This window comes from Mangifera indica, chromosome 6 (assembly GCF_011075055.1).
Source record: "Mangifera indica cultivar Alphonso chromosome 6, CATAS_Mindica_2.1, whole genome shotgun sequence".
NCBI classification, from domain to species: domain Eukaryota; kingdom Viridiplantae; phylum Streptophyta; class Magnoliopsida; order Sapindales; family Anacardiaceae; genus Mangifera; species Mangifera indica.
In genome coordinates this window covers 8,842,801-8,864,501 of record NC_058142.1, presented here as the reverse complement: position 1 = coordinate 8,864,501, position 21,701 = coordinate 8,842,801, and the positions used below count along the sequence as shown (strand labels likewise).

General features: G+C 33.2%; 3 protein-coding genes across 3 annotated transcripts; all 3 read right to left on the bottom strand.

Moving 5' to 3' along the window:
- Positions 1-208: 208 nt before the first annotated feature.
- LOC123219630 (ankyrin repeat-containing protein NPR4-like) lies at positions 209-2,394 on the bottom strand. Its single transcript, XM_044641634.1, has 3 exons — positions 2,271-2,394; positions 1,544-1,947; positions 209-991 (listed from the first exon to the last, which is right to left on the bottom strand). The coding sequence occupies exons 1-3, from the start codon at positions 2,392-2,394 to the stop codon at positions 209-211; spliced, it is 1,311 nt and encodes a 436-aa protein (XP_044497569.1).
- Positions 2,395-12,453: 10,059 nt separating this feature from the next.
- On the bottom strand, positions 12,454-14,421 carry LOC123219422 (ankyrin repeat-containing protein BDA1-like). The gene is made up of 2 exons (XM_044641381.1): positions 13,796-14,421; positions 12,454-13,363 (listed from the first exon to the last, which is right to left on the bottom strand). Exons 1-2 carry the CDS (start codon positions 14,384-14,386, stop codon positions 12,581-12,583), a joined length of 1,374 nt encoding a protein of 457 aa, XP_044497316.1. The 5' UTR covers positions 14,387-14,421; the 3' UTR covers positions 12,454-12,580.
- A 4,168-nt stretch (positions 14,422-18,589) lies between these two features.
- LOC123219629 (ankyrin repeat-containing protein ITN1-like) lies at positions 18,590-19,197 on the bottom strand. The gene is made up of 2 exons (XM_044641632.1): positions 18,997-19,197; positions 18,590-18,952 (listed from the first exon to the last, which is right to left on the bottom strand). The coding sequence occupies exons 1-2, from the start codon at positions 19,195-19,197 to the stop codon at positions 18,590-18,592; spliced, it is 564 nt and encodes a 187-aa protein (XP_044497567.1).
- Between the last annotated feature and the right edge of the window lie 2,504 nt (positions 19,198-21,701).

Here is a 21,701-nt window from a genome sequence, read left to right as displayed (position 1 = left end):
TTTTGTGAATATTTCTCCCCAACTATTTGTCAGTGACCATTTCTATCCAAAATAAGAACTCATAATGCAACATTAACTGATAGAATATGACAAGTCTATCAATAGATTACATAAAATTTTATTGTTCATATAGAATTTATTGATCAAATGTGCCCACTTCAATAGATAAGATTAAATCTGATCTTTCTAAACACTCACCACAGGCTGATCAAGCTGTTTTTTTCCTCTTAAAACAGCACCATTTAGCCACAAAAATCACCCCCATGAACACCTTCTTCAACACCCACCAGCAAGATCTTATTACATGTATAAAAATTATAGCGATAAGCGACCAAACATAAACCCATGGGTACCAGTTACTAATACTATCAAGTATTTCATGTGGCATCACCAAGCTTATTGACAAATAGTATGCACCGGCGATAAACAGCACCGTAACCCACATTTTTACCAGCAAAATTCCCACAAAAACTCTATTCCTGAGAGGAACTCCACTAATGAGCCACAAAATTATGCTGAGCGATGCTGAGAATGAGACTGTGTTCACGAATGTTAACAAGTGGTACTCATTTTCATGAGTGTATGCGTGAATTGAAGTTCCAGCACTGCAAACCCCCTTTGGGCAGGTTTCTATTTTCAGATTAGTGGCGTCTGCTTGCCAGTAGCCACCTGGTGGGTTTGTTGCAATCTGGAAACTCATGTTGGCAATCAAGCTGGCCACCACCATCAAGTTGCCTCTCATTTTTTCGTGGTGGTCGCTCTTGTAGTTGATGAGCCTTCTCCATTTGAAGAATGATGTTATTATTGATTTTAACTTTTGGGGTGATTGAGTGGTTTGAACTTTGGTGGTTGTTTCTTTGATGGGATTCTTCTGTAAATTGCTTCGAGTTGTGCCGTTCCTGCAGCTTCCATCAAAGGCTGGAAAGCCATTTTTGATCAAGGAGTTCAAATCCACTCTCATTTTTGGCCCGGAAAGCAAGTAGATAGTGGTCTGCATAAAGTTCAACCAAATAGAAATAATACTAGAATAGAGTGAGCAAAATGATAATTCACTACATATGTTGCGTTATACAACTAGCAAACATGAAGTGCCTGCCTACTCTTTGGGTCTCGAGCTCGGTTCGATTTAAGTAGATCCAAGCTTGACCTCACTTCAAAAGTGTTCGAATTCGACTTGTTTGGGAGGAGTCGAGTTTGAGTTTGGCTTGAGTTCGAACTCAAATTGAGTTTTGAACTCGACTCTATACCAAAATAACATCATTTTGATACGTATTAGCCAAAACAATATTTTTTAATCAATTTGTGTCAAATTTTTTTAAGTTTACGAATTTAATGAGTTGAACACCTTTAAAACGCAAACTCAAAAATATTTAACTCACAGACTTAAGTTTTAACTCACTTGAGTTGAACTCATTTTGGACTCATTCTAGCCTAGCTCAAACTGAAATAAACTCGGTTTGAATCTTATCGTACTTAGAATTTAAGCAAATTAAGCACAAGATAAAAAGGCTTTTGCCTCATACTGCTGCAACATAATAGATACTTGCAAGATAGAGTTTCCTTCAAGGTTTTTGGAGTTGAGAAACTCCTCATCATCAACTGATGGCACCAATGCTTTGAGTGCATCCAAATGATTGAGCTTAACACACAAATGTAAAGCTGTTTCTCCACGGATTGGCTCAAAAATTGACTCAGGTTTTGCACTTATAAGCTCTTTTATCACCTCAACTCTCCCTCTCATTGCAGCCAAATGGAGAGGAATTCTCTCCTCTTGGTCAGTAAACATACTCACATCCTTATTTGCTAGTAACAGCTCTTTGACAATTTCGCTGTGGCCCTCAGCAGCAGCCAGGTGAAGAGGTGAGCGTTTGAAAGAGTCCAACTCTGCGACAAGTTGAGGCTTTTGGCTCACAATAGCCTTGGTGAACTCAACATGACCAAGCAAAGCTGAGATGTACAAGGGAGTTTCAGTGAAGGGAGTGAGGGAAATTTTATGGAGAATGAATGGATTATTCTGTATCAGCTGTTATCATATAATTATGTTATTTTAAATTAAAAATAAAATAATATTTAATTAAAAAAATAAATCAAACATCTGTTAAATTTAATTTTTTCATCCATTTATTCCCTCCTATTTCCATCCAAAATAAAATAAAAATATTTACAATAAACAGCTATTACAACAACACAAAATTTGCTCTGGTTTACTCTGTTTTGTTTCTTTCTTTTTGTTCTGTTTCTGGACTTCAAATGAAAAAACCAAGGGAGACCCAGATCGACGGATGGATCTGACCACGCAAGGTAGCGGCCGGTGACCGCATAACTCGCCGGAGAGTTTCGACTTACCGGAATAAAGAGACCGAGATACGAAACAATATCAAAGAGAGTCCACATTCTACAAAGGATAAGAGAAATGTGTGGGTGACCTGAATAAAAGGTGAGTTTAGATTAAAATGGCTTAAGGGAAACCGACACGTGGCAGAGGTTTCGTTTTAATATTCGATTGTCAGGTGGCTTTGTCTGAGGATGGGGAAGAAATTGGAGAAGATCAGCCGTTGATTGGTTGAGAGAAGTGACCATCCGACGGTTTTTGATTTGTTCAAATGGTGGAATAAAATAGATGATCCTAACGTTTTTGTCTAGTTGATGTAAGGTGGCATATAAATCCCATCCACTTTAAGGTGGGTTCAGGTGTGGGAGGGTGTAGGAATATCCACATGGACATCCATAAACAGTCCCGACTATAATAGAATTATGCATATATAATTAAATATATAAATGACATATCATTAAGTGATTGAATAATTTTAAATGAAAAATAAAATAATACGTAATTATATAATAACACAAAATCATATACATAATTATATATTCAAAAGTGTGTATATATATAATATTGCTAAAATTTTATTTATTTGATGTGGACGATATAATATTAAAAGAACAATTTAACTTAAATAAAAATTTCTCATTAAAAAAAAAAAACAGTGAGTGATATGTTACTGTATTAGGAATTTTGTTATAAATTTTATGAGATGATATAAAAATAGACCCTACACGTTATAATAATATTTCGATCAATGCAAAATTCTATATATTTTTTATTAATAAAACTATATTTACCTACTTTAAATATAAAAAATATATGTATATTTTATGTATATTATCAAATAATTAAATAATTTCAAATTAAAAAAACATTTAATTATATATTAACACATTATTTATATACTAAAAAAAGATATATAAGATATTTTAATATATATATATATATATATATATATATATATATATATATATAATATGAGAAATCAAAACTAGGGCGCTAAGAATCCATAATTAATCAAACATTTATTAAATTTCCATCCAAAATAAGAACTCATAATGGAACATTAACTGATAGAATATAACAAGTCCATCAATAGATTACATGAAATTTTCTTGTTCATACATAATTTATTGATCAAATGTGTCCACTTCAATAGATAATAAGATTATATCTGATTTTTCTAAACACTCACCACAGGCTGATCAAGCTGTTTTTTCTTCTTAAAACAGCACCATTTAGCCACAAAAATCAGCTTCTTCAACACCCACCAGCAAAATCTTATTACATGTATAAAAATTATACCGATAAGCGACAAAGCCCAAATTTCCGAGAAGACCTGAAGCCACGGGCTATTCCAACTATCAAGTAAATAATCATATGGCGTTACCAAGCTTATTGAGAGAGCGTATGCATAGGCAACAAAGAGCAACGTAACCCACATTTTTACCAGCAAAATTCCCACAGAAACTCTATTCCTGAGAGCAACTCCACTAATCCACAATGAGCCACAATTATGCTGAGCGATGCCGATTGAGATTGTGCTTGCGATTGTTAAGTAGTGGTACTCATCAGTGTATGCAAGAATTGCAGTTCCAGCTCATCTGCAAATTTCGGCAGGTTTCAGTTTTTGAATGATCGGTGTCTTCTTGCCAGTAGCCACCTGGTGGATTTGTTGCAATCTGGAAACTCATGGTGGCAATCAAGTTGCCTCTTGTTCTTTCATAGCGATCGCTCTTGTGCTTGCTGAGCCTTCTCCATTTGAAGAATGATGTTATTATTGTTTTAAATTTTTGGGGTGCTTGGATGGTTTTAACATTGGTGGTTGTTTCTTTGATGAGATTGTTCTGTAAATTCCTTTGAATTGTGCCATTTCTGCAGATTCCATCGAAGGCTGGAATGCCATTTTTGGTCAAGGAGTTCAGATCCACTCTTATTTTTGGCACTGAAAGCAAGTACCTAGTGGTCTGCATAAAGTTCAGCCAAATTCAATTAACACTAGAACACAGTGAGCAAAATGATATTCAGTAATTCACCATATATGCTGCGTTATACAACTAGCTAACATGAAGTGCCTGCCTGCTATTTGGGACTTGAGCTCAGTTCGATTTAAGCAGATCCAAACTTGAGCTCGCTTTGATATTTAAACTTGAGTTTGCTTCCAAAGTGCTCGAACTTGACTTGTTTGAAATTAGTTAAGTTTGAGTTTGGCTCGAGCTCAGATTTTAAACTCGATTCAGTACCAAAACGATGTCATTTTGATGCGTATTAGTTAAAATGATTTTTTCCAATCAATTTATGTCAAATTTTTTCAAGGTAATGAACTTGACAAACTAAAAACCCACAAAACTCAAACTTGAAAATATTTAACTCACAAAGTCAATCTCAAGCTCAAGCTTGTTTGAGCTATAACTCGATTGAGTTGAATTCATTTTAAACTTGTTCAAACTAAACTCGGGCTTAAAGAAGCTCGGTCCAAATCCAATTCTATCTAAAATTTAAGCAAATTAAGAGATAAGAAGACTTGTACCTCATATTGCTGCAATATAGCAGATACTTGCAAGATAGAGTTCCCTTCAAGGTTTTTGGAATTGAGAAACTCCTCATCAACTGATGACACCAATACTTTGAGTGCATCCAAATGATTATGCTTAACACATAAATGTAAAGCTGTTTCTCCATGGATTTGCACAAGAAGTGACTCAGGTTTTGCACTTATAAGCTCTTGTATCACCTCAACTCTCCCTGTCATTGCAGCCAAATGGAGTGGAATTCTCCCCTCTTGGTCAGCAACCATACTCATCCTTATTTGCTATTAACAGCTCTTTGACAATTTCACTGTGGCCCTCAGCAGCAGCCAAGTGAAGAGGTGAGCGTTTGAAAGAGTCCACGCACCCCTTTATCATTGTCGCACATTTTCATGCACCCCATTACACTTTCACATATTTTCGCACCTGCTCGAGAAAACGCACCGTTTTGAGGATATGCCCACCCCTTTCACTCATTTTTGCAACGTTTCCAACCGTTCGAAGAGACGACACCCTTTTTCATTCGACACAACCCACACATCTTGTATTAGTTATGTCCATCATTTTATAAATGCATAAAAGTATATAAGTACCCATTATCATATCTTGTTTTCTTCTGTAAATCTTATTCATTACAGAAAAATTAAGCTTAATTGTGGAATATGGCTTAAAAAAGTATTAAGGAGAGTTTGGTCATTATAAGACTTATTAGGGTGTATAATGTCATTTTGTACATTGAGGGCAGGCTGGTCTTTTCACTGAAATGTAACCCTAACTATATTAAAGTTGAGCGCTCATTTGATTGATAGAGTCGGCTCCCTGGTTTGCTCTGCTCTGGTTTGCGATTAGGGTTTACTGTTCTGGTTCTTTGATTTAGTTGATTCAAAGGAGAAATCTCCTGGTTTTCTCCGATTGTGCGTTTGTCTTGAGTCTGGTAGAAGGCTTGTTAGGAGGCATTATCTTGCGGTGTATTATAATCGTGAGAGGTTAATCGGAGGGTATTCTGTAAGCTATAATCGCTTGTGTTCTATAGTGGATTTGACTAAGAGATTTGTCTCTGCCTTAGACGTAGGGTTTCAAATCGAAACTCGAACCAAGTATTTCTTGTGTTCTCTGTTTCTGCTTTTGTTGATTTCGTATTCTGTATTATTCTATTTGGTTGCTGAATAATCATGATAATCTTGCATGAACATTCTTAACAAACCTAATTAGTTCTAACAAGTGGTATCAGAGCCAGTTAGGGTTTTATGTTTTGAATGTTTTGATTGATCGACTTCTGGTGATATCTTTGAATCTTTGCTTTAATATATATTCTCTGATATTACTAATCTTGCTTCTTGCCAAAAGATTGTAAAGTAAATTGTTAGAAAGGAAGAATGGGTTCAACCAGAATCGATGTCGATAAATTTGATGGCAAAGGCGATTTCAACATGTGGAAAAAAAAGATGTATACGGTACTGGTGCATCAGAAATGTGCGAAGGCATTGGGAAAACCATCTGAGTTTCCAGAAGGTATGACTGATGTTGAAATAGCTGAGGTAATGGAAACAGCCTATAGTCTATTAATTTTGCATCTGTCTGATAATGTGTTGCGGAAAATTGATGATACTGATACTGTTGCAAAAATATGGTTAAAACTTGAATCCCTATATATGACTAAATCATTGATAAACAAAATATATTTGAAAGAACAGTTGTTTGGTTTTAAAATGGACCCTTCTAAGTCTTTAGATGATAATCTTGATGAGTTTCACAGAATTGTTATTGATCTGAACAGTATTGATGAAAAAATATCAGATGAAAATCAGGCAATAATAATTTTGAATGTTTTACCTGAATCTTTTAGGGATGTTAAGGCTGCCATAAAATATAGGAGAGATTCCTTGTCATTGGATGAAGTCTTAGGAGCCCTAAGGTCTAAAGAATTAGAAATAAAATTTGAGAAGAAATCTATTGGGGAGGGTCTTCAGATTAGGGGCAGACAAGAAAAGAGGATTAATGCACCTAACAAGAAGATATCTAGGTCAAAATCTAGATTTAAGAAAACTTGCTGGTTATGTCATAAGGAGGGCCACTTTAAAAGAAATTGTCCAGAGAAAAGGAAAGCCCTTTCTAATAAAACTGAAAATCTAGAACTAGCAAATTTTCTTGAGGGGTATGAAAGTGCAGAAGTGTTAGTTCTTTCTGAAATAGGGTTAGATGAAGAGTGGGTAATGGACTCAGGTTGTACTTTTCATATGACTCCTAAGAAAGAATGGCTTACTGATTTAAAATACATAAATGGTGGGAAAGTTTTGATGAGGAATAATGACTCCTGTGATGTGACTGCTATTGGTAATGTTAAATTCCAAATGTTTGATGGTTCTATAAAAACTCTTGAAAATGTCGGGCTAGTGCCTAAGTTAAGAAGAAATCTGATTTCTCTTGGCTCACTTGATTTAAATGGTTTTTCATATAAATCTGAAAAAGGAGTTTTAAAAATCATGAAAGGTTCCTTAGTTGTAATGAAAGGAAAATTATCAAATGGGTTATATATATTAGAAGGTAGTGTGGTGTCTGATAATATGCATTCTGCTCATGATAATTTTGATGAAACAATCTTGTGGCATAAAAGACTTGGGCATATTAGTATGGCAGGCTTGAATGAATTGTGTAAACAAAAACTTATTGATCAAAATAAGCTTTCTGATTTAAAGTTCTGTGAAAACTGTGTGCTTGGTAAATCTCATAAGTTAAAGTTTTCTACTGCCACATGTAGATCAAATGATATACTTGAGTATGTGCACTCTGATTTGTGGGGTTCTCCTCATGTTCCTGATTCATTATCTCATGCACACTATTTTATGACACTCATTGATGACTACTCTAGGAGAGTATGGGTTTATTTCCTAAAACAAAAAGATGAGGCTTTTGAGTGCTTTAAAGACTAGAAAAATCTAGTTGAAAATCAAACTAACAAGAAAATTAAAGTGCTTAGAACTGACAATGGCCTTGAATATTGCAACAAACATTTTTCTGATTTTTGTAAGAAACATGGAATTCTTAGGCACAGAACATGTAGTGAAACACCACAGCAAAATGGCTTGGCTGAGAGAATGAATAAGACCATCCTAAATAAGGTTAGATGTATTCTAGCTGATTCTGGATTAGACAAGAAATTTTGGGCTGAAGCTGTTGCAACTGCCTGCTATTTAATAAATAGGTCACTATCATCAGCAGTAGGCTTTAAGACCCCAATTGAAATATGGTCTAAAAGACCACCTTCTTTACATCACTTGAAACCTTTTGGATGTCTTGCCTATGTGCATGTTAGTCAAGGTAAGCTGAACCCAAGAGCTTTAAAGGCTGTCTTTCTAGGTTATCCCATAGGCACTAAGGGCTATAAATTGTGGCTGTTAGAAGAGCATAAGTGTGTTGTGAGTAGAAATGTTACTTTTAATGAATTAAAATTCTACAAAGATCTTTTCTCTTTAGAAGGAAAAACTGGGCAGGTTCAGTTTGAGGTGGAGACACCTGTGTCTAGACATCATAGTACTATAGAGTCTGCATCTCAGTCTATAAAGTCTGGTGAGGGACCTGATTTGGGTTTGGATTCAATTCGTACTTCAAAGTACGAAATCACAAACTTGAATCAGCAACTCCCACCTCAGAGTCAAGTTCAATGTCCTCATAGCCCAGAAGAACAAAACCTTTCTAACTATAAATTAGCTAGAGATAGGCCAAGAAGAGAAATAAGACCACCCTCTAGATATGCTCATGCTGATCTCATCTCTTATGCTTTCCAAATAGGAGACTTGATTGAGATGAGTGAACCCCTGAATTTCACCCAAGCCTGTGAAAGTAAATATAGCTCAGATTGGTTAAGAGCAATGGAAAATGAAATAGAATCTCTAAAAAGGAATAACACTTGGACACTTGTTGATAGACCATTGAAGAAAAAGGTAATTGGATGTAAATAGGTCTTTAAAAGGAAGCCAGGTATTCCAGGAGTAGAACAGCCAAGATTTAAAGCAAGGGTAGTGGTAAAAGGCTTCTCACAAAGAGAAGGGATAGACTACCATGAAGTATTTTCCCCTGTTGTGAAGCATACCTCAATAAGACTCATATTGTCAACTGTTGTGTTATTTGATATGGAACTGGAACAGATGGATGTCACAACAGCATTCTTGCATGGAAATCTGGAAGAACAGATTCTGATGGAGCAACCTGAAGGCTTTGAAAAACCTGGAGCTGAAAACAAAGTCTGCCTGCTTCACAAATCTCTGTATGGGCTAAAGCAGTCTCCGAGACAATGGTACAAGAGGTTTGATGAGTTTGTTCTGTCTATTGGTTTCTTAAGATGCAATTATGACCATTGTGTGTATTATTTAAAGTCTGATGCTGGATGCTATGTTTACTTGCTATTATATGTTGATGATATGCTTTTAGCTTCCAAAGATATGTCTGCTTTGATAACTTTGAAACAAATGCTGAAAACTGAATTTGTTATGAAAGATTTAGGATCAGCAAAAAGAATATTAGGTATGGATATTGAAAGAGATAGAAGTAAAAGATCTTTATTCTTATCACAAGTAGGATACATTAAAAAGATATTAAGCATATATAATATGTCTGAATCTAAACTAGTTAGTGTTCCTATGGGTGCTCATTTTAGATTAAAATCTACTGTCAGCCTATCTACTATTGAATCTGAATTTATGAATAAAATACCCTATTCAAATGCAGTAGGTAGTTTGATGTATGCAATGATTGGTTCAAGACCTGATATTGCCTATGCTATTAGCCTAGTAAGTAGATTTATGAGCAATCCTTGCAAAGATCACTGGTATGCTGTAAAATGGTTAATGAAATATCTCAAAGGTACTGCAGACCTTGGGTTATTGTTCACGTCTGATCCTACTAACAGTTTACTTGTAAAAGGATTTTGTGATTAAGATTTTGCAACTGATCTGGATAAAAGAAGATCTTTAACTGGCTATATTTTCACCTATGGTGGAAATATTGTGAGCTGGAAATGTAACTTGCAATCTATTGTGGCATTATCCACCACTAAAGCAGAATATATTGCCTTAACAGAAGCTGTGAAGGAGGCTATGTGGCTAAAGGGAATCACATCTGAACTGGGTTTAAGTTCAGATATTCTTGTGATTTATAGTGATTCACAAAGTGTCATTCATCTTTCTAAAAACAGTGCATATCATGAGAGGACTAAGCATATTGATGTGAGACTTCATTTCATCAGAGATGTGTTGTCCAGAAAGCAAATATTGATTGAGAAAATCATGACTAGTGTGAATCCAACAGATATTCTGACTAAAGCTGTTCCTGTGAGCAAGTTCAAGGAAACCTTAAACTTCCTGAAAATCTGTCAAAAACTGTGACAGAAATAAAACTGCAGAGAAGGTCTCCTAGTGGAATGCACTTCATCTCCAAATTTAAGCCAAGGTGGAGTTATGTGGAATATGGCTTAAAAAAGTATTAAGGAGAGATTGGTCATTATAAGACTTATTAGGGTGTATAATGTCATTTTGTACATTGAGGGCAAGCTGGTCTTTTCACTGAAATGTAACCCTAACTATATTAAAGTTGAGCGCTCATTTGATTGATAGAGTCGGCTCCCTGGTTTGCTCTGCTCTGGTTTGCGATTAGGGTTTACTGTTCTGGTTCTTTGATTTAGTTGAGCCAAAGGAGAAATCTCCTGGTTTTCTCCGATTGTGCGTTTGTCTTGAGTCTGGTAGAAGGCTTGTTAGGAGGCATTATCTTGCGGTGTATTATAATCGTGAGAGGTTAATCGGAGGGTATTCTGTAAGCTGTAATCGCTTGTGTTCTATAGTGGATTTGACTAAGAGACTTGTCTCTGCCTTGGACGTAGGGTTGCAAATCGAAACCCGAACCAAGTATTTCTTGTGTTCTCTGTTTCTGCTTTTGTTGATTTCGTATTTTGTATTATTCTGTTTGGTTGCTGAATAATCATGATAATCTTGCATGAACATTCTTAACAAACCTAATTAGTTCTAACATTAATGCATATCCTTTAAAATATAAGAGATTGATATGTGAAAGCTACTGTAAACGGAGAGAAATAAGATGAAGGGTATTTATGAAATGAAAAATATCATTTGCTTAAAAAGGTAAAAGTTAGTAATTATTGCCGAAAAAGATTTAAACGGCGAATCGAGTGCCTATTTTAATTAATTTCCCAATGTGTGGGTGACTTGAACAAAAGGTGAGTTTAGATTAAAATGGCTTAAGGGAAACCGACACGTGGCAGAAGTTTCGTTTTTAATGTTCAGTTGTCAGGTGGCTTTGTTGGAGGGTGAGGAAGAAATTGGAGAATGATCAGCGGTTGATTGGTTGAGAGAAGTGACCATCCGACGGTTTTTGATTTGTTCAAGTGGCAGAGTGAAATAGATGATCCTAACCTCTTTGTCTAGCTGATGTAAGGTGACATGTAAATCCTATACATTTTAAGGTGGGTACAGGTGTGGGAGGGTGTATGAATATCTGCATGGACACCTACAAATAATTAAAAATATAATAAAATTATGTAAATATAATTAGATATATATAAATGATACATTATTATATGATTAAACGATTTTGAAATAAGAATAAAATAATATATAATCTTTGTATAAAATTATATATTTAAGAGTGTTTATTATATTTTTAAATTTATAAGTTGTTTCTCAAATTGATGTAGGTAAATAATAAAAGAGACTCTAGGCATCTTTTTAGGGAGAAAAAGGGTGGAGAATTTATGGGGAGTTATAAGTGTTTGAAATAGTGTACCCCAGTGGTCACAACTGAAGTTGCTTTCTACAAGAACACATGCATAGAAATTTGGTAAGTATAAAAGAATAAGATTAAATATTAAGTAAATAAATACCTTTAAGAAGAAGCCAAAAAAAGGGCGTCAGATTCAGTGTATATAAAAGAAAAGAATAAAAAAATTCGGAGATGAAGAGCTACACCACTGCACTTCAGGTTCAGGTTTTACTGGAGTAACAAATTATTGTGATTATTAATAGTCTTGTGAGGCACGTAAGTTTAATTAGCCACTGCATCTCATTTTATAATTTCAAGTTTTTAAAACAGTAAATGATAGCTTCAAGAATAAAAATGCTTAAATCTAAACAACAAAGAAAATATATGTGAAGTCAGTTATTAAATTTAAAATTTTATTTATTTGATGTGGGAGATACAATATTAAAAGGATAGTTCAACTTAAATAAAAATTTTTCATTAAAAGGAAATAAAAAATAGAGAGTGATGTGTTAATGTTTTAGGATTTTTTTTTTTTTTTGTAAATTTTATAATATGATATATAGATAAACCCTACACATTATAATAATATTTGGATCAATGCAAAATTTTATATATTTTTTTATCAATAAAACTATATGCACCAATTTTGAATATAAAGAATATCTAATCATATGATAATACATTATTTATGAACTTAAATATTATACACATAGTATACTCTTTGTTTATATATATATATATGATATAATAATAGAAATCAAAAGTAAGATTTAAGACTAATAGATAATTTAATCAAACATTTATTAAATTTCCATCCAAAATAAGAACTCATAATGCAACATTAACTGATAGAATACAACAAGTCTATCAATAGATTACATGAAATTTTCTTGTTCATACATAATTTATTGATCAAATGTGTCCACTTCAATAGATAATAAGATTATATCTGATTTTTCTAAACACTCATCACAGGCTGATCAAGCTGTTTTTTATTCTTAACACTGCAACGTTTAGCCACAAAAATCACCCCCATGAACAGCTTCTTCAACACCCACCAGCAAAATCTAATTGCATGAATACAAAGTATACCCATAAGCAAGTAAACCCAAGTCCGTCCGTAATACTTACTAATGCCATGAAATATTTCATCATGTGGCACCACCAAGCTCATTGACAAATAGTATGCACCGGCTGTACAAAGCAGTGCAACCCACATTCCCACCAGCAAAATCCCCACAGAAACTCTATTCCTGAGAGGAACACCACTAATGAGCCACAAAATTATGCCGAGAGATGCTGTGAATGAGATTGTGCTCACGATTGTTAATTTGTGGTACTCATCTTTATGAGTGTATGCATGAATTGAAGTTCCAGCTATGCAAGTTTCCCCCTCTGGGCAGCCCTGATTAGTGGTGTCTGTTTGCCAGTTGCCACCTGGTGGGTTTGTTGCAATCTGGAAACTCATGGTGGCCATCAAAATGGCCACCACCATCAAGTTGCCTCTTGTTTTTTCATAGCGGCCGCTCTTGTGCTTGCTGAGCCTTCTCCATATTGATTTTAATTTTTGGGGTGATTGGGTGGTTTGAACTTTGGTGGTTGTTTCTTTGATGGGATTGTTCTGTAAATTCCTTTGAATTGAGCCATTTCTGCGGATTCCATCAAAGGCTGGAAAGCCATTTTTGGTCAAGGAGTTCAGATCCACTCTTATTTTTTGCTCTGAAAGCAAGTACCTAGTGGTCTGCATAAAGCATATACATGCATAACTTCAAGATTGTTCATGATCTTCCTATTACTAACGGTAGAAAGACAGATAAAAAAAATATTACAAGATTCAACCAAATTGATATAATACAAAGTGACAATTCATTATATAGCGATATAATCCTATTTTATTATCTTTTTTCAATGTTTAAAAAACAGATTTGAACTGGTTTTAAAAAATTGACAAATTGGTAACCAAATAAAAAACAAACTAGCTTTTTCGTATTTTTGAATTGGTACTTCAAGCAATTTTTAAATAATCTACTTTTCAGTTTGAAAATCGGTTTGGTTCGGTTATTGAATATTTTTTAACATTCCTGCATGAAGTGCCTGTGTGCTATTTGAGTGTGCAATGGGATAATTCTGCTAGAATTTAAGCAAATTAAGCAAGAGATAAGAAGACTTGTACCTCATATTGCTGCAATATAACAGATACTTGCAAGATAGAGTTCCCTTCAAGGTTTTTGGAATTGAGAAACTCCTCATCATCAACTGATGACACCAATACTTTGAGTGCATCCAAATGATTATGCTTAACACATAAATGTAAAGCTGTTTCTCCATGGATTTGCACAAGAATTGACTCAGGTTTTGCACTTATAAGCTGTTTTATCACCTCAACTCTCCCTCTCATTGCAGCCAAATGGAGAGGAATTCTCCCCTCTTGGTCAGCAACCATACTCACATCCTTATCTGCTATTAACAGCTCTTTGACAATTTCACCGTGGCCCTCAGCAGCAGCCAAGTGAAGAGGTGAGCGTTTGAAAGAGTCCAACTCTGTGACAAGTTGAGGGTTTTGGCTCACAATAGCTTTGGTGAACTCAACATGACCAAGCAAAGCTGAGATGTGCAAGGGAGTTTCAGTGAAGGGAGTGAGTGAAATTTTATGGAGAATGAATGGATCATTCTGTATCAATGTGTTCAAGGTTGCTACACATCCCCTCATGCTCGCCTCATACAACATTTGAGTGTCACTTTCAGCAATAATCTCCATTTCCATTGACTTAGTTTTTCTTTTCTGTAATTTCTCTGCCAGTTTCTGTCCCTGTAATCTCAGGGTAGGAGAGAATATCGACCTCATCCTCTTGTCTATTAATTGAAATTTCAACGAAATTGCCTATACCATTAAAAAATTCTTGAACCAAAATAGACTTTTGCATTTATTGTGTTCAAATACACAATCACATCTTTGATATTGTCAATGATGGGGTGTTCAAAACCATTTAACCAAATTGGTTTGTTTATCTTTTAAACTGAACTAAATTTTTGATTTGAGAAAAATCATAAATTGAAATAGAATTGATTTAAAGGTTAATTGATTTTGAATTAAACCTAAAATACCGATTAATCAAACCAAATTTTTAGTTGATTAATTTTAGTTGAAATAAGTTAATTATTTATACAAATATTTTTAATATTAAAAAACTAAATGAGTGATATTAGATAATTATGTTTAAATATATATTATTTATATTTAAAAAATATGATAAATATTTAATAGTATTCAAGAAATATATTATAATTTAAAAATTAATTGAATTATCTAATTAAATCAATCGAATAAATTAAATAATAATCTAATAAGATAATTGATTTAATTATTAACCAGTTTTAAAAACATTAATCATAACCGATATTTTGCAAGAATTTTCATTTTTGTAGAAATAAAACACGAGTATCAAGTTGTGCTTGACTTATTATATTACAGTAAAAGTTATGTGGTAAATAAAATTGATATGATAAAAATGATTCTTAATACAGTCACTGTAATTAATAAAAATAATGTTGACGCAAATCGTAGACTCTCATATTTTCTTCGGTAATCTCTTCGATCCTTCTCACTAATTTGTTACAAAACTACAAAACAGACACGTAGCTAAATGGTGACTTGACAAGGTCTTGTCAACAAAGTGACCACTCCTTCTAAGAAATAATCAACCAGTCATTTATGATATACCTGCTCTTTTTTATCTCAGTCAAGTCATTTTTAACTTTTAACCAATTAGTTAATTATTAATATGTGTCCACTTCAATAGATAAGAAAAACTTCACCTCCCCCCAAAAAAACTCAAAATATTTACAATAAACAGCTATTATAACAACACAATTCGTTTCTTTTTTTTTTTTTTTTTTTGGTTCTTTTTCTGGACTTCAAATTAAAAAACGAAGGGAGACCCGGATTGATGGGTGGATCCTACCACGCAAGGTAGAGGCCGGTGACCGTATAACTCGTCGGAGAGTTTTGACTTACCGGAATAAAGAGACCGAGATACGAAAGAACATCAAAGAAAGTTCACATTTTACAAAGGGAAAAAGCATTGTGTGGGGGGAAATTAATTAAAATCGGGAGTCGATTCACCACTTAAACCTTTTTCGGCAACAATTACTAACTTTTGCCTTTTTGCGCAAATGATATTTTTCATTTCAAAAATACCCTTCATCTTAATTCTCTCCGTTTACAGTAATTTTCACAGATTAATCTCTCATATTTTAGAGGATATGCATTAAGCTTGATTTTTCTTTAATGAATAAGATTTACAGACGAAAATAAGATATAACAATGGATATTTATATACTTTTACACATTTATAAAATGATGGACATAATTAATACAGGATGTGTGGGTTGTGTCGGATGAAAAAGGGTGCTCGTCTCTTCGAAACGGTTGGAAACGGTGTGAAAATGAGTGAAAGGGTGGGCGTATCCTCAAAACGTTGCGTTTTTTCGAGCAGGTGCAAAAGTGTAAAGGGGTGCGTGAAAGGGTGCAACAATGATGAAGGGGTGCGTGAAAGAGTACGACAATGCTAAAGGGGTGGGTGAAAGGGCACGATAACGATGAAGGGGTGTGTGAAAGGGCGCGACAACGCTGAAAGGGTGCGTGAAAACCCTAAAAGGTGCGTCATTCTATCCACGGGTGCGTGGATGATGCGTTATTCTCTCCAAGGGTGTGTGCATGCATGCATGCACAATTCATCAGCTATAATGAAAATAATACTCAAGATAGTGGAGGTGAATGATAAAGTAAGAGGATACTGTCAGCTATTAGATATGCAAAGGTAAGAGAACTACGTAGACTTTGATTATTCTAAACTCCAAGAAGATACGTAGGAAACTTAATTGAAAAATTAAGTCCAAGCCTTTCTTTTAATTTTTAATTATTGTAATTAATAATTTAAAAATTAAATCAAGATTATGTATTAGAATTGAAGGTTCAATATCGGTTTTAAACTGAAACCGTTGGTTCCGAATCGGGGTCCTAAATCGGAGCCGTCGGTTCCAAACCGGTTACAAACCGTCCTATTACGGTTTTGGTTCAGGATCCTTATTTTTTCGAAGCATGAACCGGCAATTTCGATATGAACCATGGCCAGGACTAATTACAATTACTAAAAATGTGAAAAATGGTTCCAAGACAACATAAAATTATTATTTGAATTCGAGAGATTGTGGAAGCCATGGAAAATAGTAACTCATATTCCTTATAATAATTTTTAAGCGAGATTATGCATTGTCTGTATTTTCAGTCGACCCTGGGTATCAACAAGTATGAATCGGGAGTTTTGATAGACTTCATAGATAACATAGTAGGTGGTTGATTTTTATTGAGAGTGCCTTTTGAACATTGACAAGTCAGTCCCTAAACCACATCAATTTCTTGACCAGATACCGATACCGAAACCAATTCTTCATCTTCCGCTACTCTTAAATTCATCTTCACAACAAAAATTAAAAAAATTTTCACCCCCCAAAAAAAACTCAAAATATTTACAATAAACAGCTATTATAACAACACAATTAGTTTCTTTTTTTTTTTTTGGTTCTTTTTCTGGACTTCAAATAAAAAAACCAAGGGAGACCCAGATCGACGGGTGGATCCTACCATGCAAGGTAGAGGCCAGTGACCGCATAACTCACCTGAGAGTTTCGACTTACGGGAATAAAGACACCGAGATACGAAAGAACATCAAAGAAAGTATTACAAAGGGAAACAGCAATGTGTGAGTGACCTGAATGGAAGGTGAGTTTAGATTAAAATGGCTTAAGGGAAACCGACACGTGGCAGAAAGTTTCGTTTTAATGTTCTACTGTCACGTGGCTTTGTTTGAGGGTGACGAAGAAATTGGGGAATGATCAGCCGTTGATTTGTTGTGAGAAGTGACCATCCGACGGTTTTTGATTTGTTCAAATGGTGGAGTGAAATCGATGATCCCAATGTCCTTGTCTAGTTGACGTCAGGTGACACGTAAATCCTATCCATTTCAAGGTGGGTTCAGGTGTGGGAGGGTGTATGAATATCTACATGGACATCTACAAACAATTAAGAATATAATAAAATTATGTATATATAATTAGATATATAAATGATATATTATTATATAATTAAATGATTTTAAAATAAAAATAAAATAATATATAATTACATAATAACATATAATCTGTGTATAAAATTATATATTCAAAAATAATATACATAATATTGCTCTTTAAAATCCTCTATTCTATAATTTCAAGTTTTAAAAACAGTGAATGATAGCTTCAAGAATAAAAATGCTTGCATCTAAACAACAAAGAAAACATACGTGAAGTCGGTTATTAAATTTAAAATTTTATTTTTTTAATGTGAGAGATACAATATTAAAATGATAGTTTAACTTAAATAAAAATTTTCCGTTAAAAGGAAAAAAAAAAAAAAAGAGAATGATATGTTAATGTGTTAGGAATTTTTTTTGTAAATTTTATAAGATGATATATAGATAAACCCTACACATTATAATAATATTTGGATCAATACAAAATTTTATATATATTTTTATTCATAAAACTATATATATCTACTATGAGTATAAAAAATAAGTATATATTTAATGTGTGTTATCAAATAATTAAATAATTTTAAATTAAAAATAAAATATTATCTAATTATATGATAACATATTATTTATGTACTCAAATATTATACATGTAGTATACTCCTTTGTTTTTATGTATATAATATGATACCAGAAATTAAAAGTAAGATTTAAGGCAAATAGATAATTAATCAAACATTATTAAATTTTCATCCAAAATAAGAATTCATAATGCAACATTAACTGATAGAATATAACAAGTCTATCAATAGATTACATAAAATTTTATTGTTCATATAGAATTTATTGATCAAATGTGTCCACTTCAATAGATAAGATTAAATCTGATCTTTCTAAACACTCACCATAGGCTGATCAAGCTGTTTTTTATTCTTAAAATGGCACCATTTAGCCACAAAAATCATCCCCATGAACAGCTTCTTCAACATCCACCGGCAAAATAATTTGAGTGCATCCAAATGATTATGCTTAACACACGAATGTAAAGCTGTTTCTCCATGGATTTGCACAAGAATTGACTGAGGTTTTGCACTTATTAGCCCTTGTATCACCTCAACTCTCCCTCTCATTGCAGCCAAATGGAGAGGAATTCTCCCATCTTGGTCAGCAACCATACTTACTTCCTTATTTGTTATTAACAACTCTTTGACAATCTCCCTGTGACCCTCAGCAGCAGCAAGTGAAGAGGTGACAGTCTGAAAGAGTCCTACTCTGTGACAAGTTGAGGGTTTTGGCTCACAATAGCCTTGGTGAACTCAACATGACCAAGCGAAGCTGAGATGTGCGGGGGAGTTTCAGTGAAGGGAGTGAGTGAAATCTTATGGAGAATGAATGGATCATTCTGTATCAATGTGTTCAAGGTGGCTACACATCCCCTCATGCTTGCTTCATACGGCATTTGAGTGTCATTTTGAGCTGCTTCCTGAGCTTGAATCTCCATTTCTGTCTTCTCTTGGTTTTGCATTTTTTCTGAAATTCTCTCCTCTTTGAATTCTTTTATCTCCAAGAATTGTAATAAGAGAAAGAAAGAATATCAACTACGAGTCTGAAGGCACTCTCAATAATGAGACTTAACTTCTAAAAAAAACAGGCGTGTTTGTGATTTAGAAGTCCGTACGATGAATGACAGCTTCACATGTCTCGCTCTCATAGAAATTCTTGTTAACATATAAATAATCAATAAAAGTATGGTTACCTACTTTTGGTACACAATTTATATACACAGATAAAATATTATTGTGTGATTAGATGTTTTTTTATCATATGATGACACATGTTTTAAAATCACCTAATTATATGATGACACATCACTGTATACATGAATTATGTATCAAAAATAAATACACATAACATTACTCATAAATAATTAACAGACTTCATTATTATAGTTTTCAAAATACAATACAATACAATATAGATATAAAATGATATATTTATAGATATCAGTATCCTATGTGTATCTTATAATACAATACAATATAGATATAAAATGATACATAAAATGAGGTATATTGAATTAATATGAGATAGTGGATGTATTATACAATATGATATATATAATATGAGACATATTATCGACACAGAACAATGTACCTTTTAAAAAAAATGATAATATAGGAGGAATGTATATAAAAAATTTAAAATTTTTAAAGATGTTTGTGATAGTTTTCAAAATAATGACATATCGATTAGATTTTTTAATAATTTATTTTTTAAAAATTGTATCATGTGATACAATATAATATGATACTTGATACACGATACAAAAAAATAAGTTTCGATACATGATACAATATACAATTCAACTACTATGATATATCTACTTAGCTTTTATGTTTGTTTCCTATTGAAATCACTAGCTATATTTATTCAAATCTTTGTTATATTTCTTCGGTGTATCTTGATTTCTCGGCAAAGCTAAGTCGCGGACTCATCTTCTATAGTTCATGTTATGGTATGTGGCTAATTCTCTCACTTTCATGCGCTATTTTCATTCGATTTATGTCTTGTTGAAGACACATATGACCTTTGAGATACATTGGAAGAAGCTATTTATTGTTTCCAACCATTGGAAGAAGCAAAGGTAGATTTATAAATTGCAGCTTGACATGCTACAAAAAGAGAATGGCATCTGTTACAAGCTGAAAATTTGATAAAAGATGTTTTATATGATTTGTTCAATTTCAAAGATTAATATAACTATTAATTTTAATTTATTATCGAATTTCTTTTATCAAATTTTCCAAAAAAAAAACAAGAACAAAAATTTGTGTTTTTAATTCACCACATAATCAAGAACAAATTTTTTGTCATTGATTTACAACACAATTAAGGACATAAAAAATTGTCCTCAATTCACTACATAATCAAAGACAAAAAATTCTATCAAAAATTGTCCTCAAATTTTCACATATTCAAGGACGAAAAATTTTGTCCCCAATTTATTATACAATTAAGGACTAAAAATTTTGTATTTTAATTCATTGCATCATCAAGGATGAAAAAATTGTCCTAAATTCATTATATATTTAAGGAAGAAAAAACTGCTTCTAATGCACTATATAATTAAAGAAGAAAAATTTTGTTCCGCATTCACCATACTATCAACGATGAATAATTTTGTTCCTAATTTTGTTCATAATTGTGTACCTTTTGGGACAAAATTTAATGCAATTATGGAGAAAAAATTTCATCCCAAAATGCATATTGACAAAACACTATTCTATCAACAATGATTGATTATTAAGAACAATTTCTTTTCTCGTGGGTATTGTCTTTTGGTAACGTGTCTTTTTTTGTGTTTCATCTTTCGTCACAAATGACTTTTTGGGATGAAAATTTTGATCACCTTTTATGAAATTTGTTGTAGTGATTAAGGATGATTTCTCTTTTTTTTTTTAAATAGGTATTTATCTTTGGCAAATACAACTTTTGTAATGATTTGGCCTTTCGTCAATATTGATTTTTAAGATAAATTTTTGACTTTCTAGGATGAAAATATTCATCACTATAACATCCCTCTTCAAATATATACCCTTACAAGGAATATGACTTGAAAAGACGTGTACAACTTGATCTCTTAACTAAAACAATGAAATAAAAGAAAACATAACCTCTTAACTTCAAATATATACCATCGTTTGAATAAATGTTGTGTCTAAGATCTAAAACTTAAATAAATGCATAAATACAAACCATAAAATCCATACAGAAAACATAACATAAATAACATAAAATGTGCAAATAACAGTTTTGCCCTTTAACCTCATGCAACAAATTGGTTAGATTGTTTGCTCCCCTGCATGTCTCGCTACTCACGTCTACCTACAAAACCATAAAGAAATGCACCAATGGAAAACACTCAGTAAGTAGATGACCTCTCGACATCTTACATATAACATAAAGTCTTATAATTGATGTTCCATTACTAAGTCTCTATGTTGT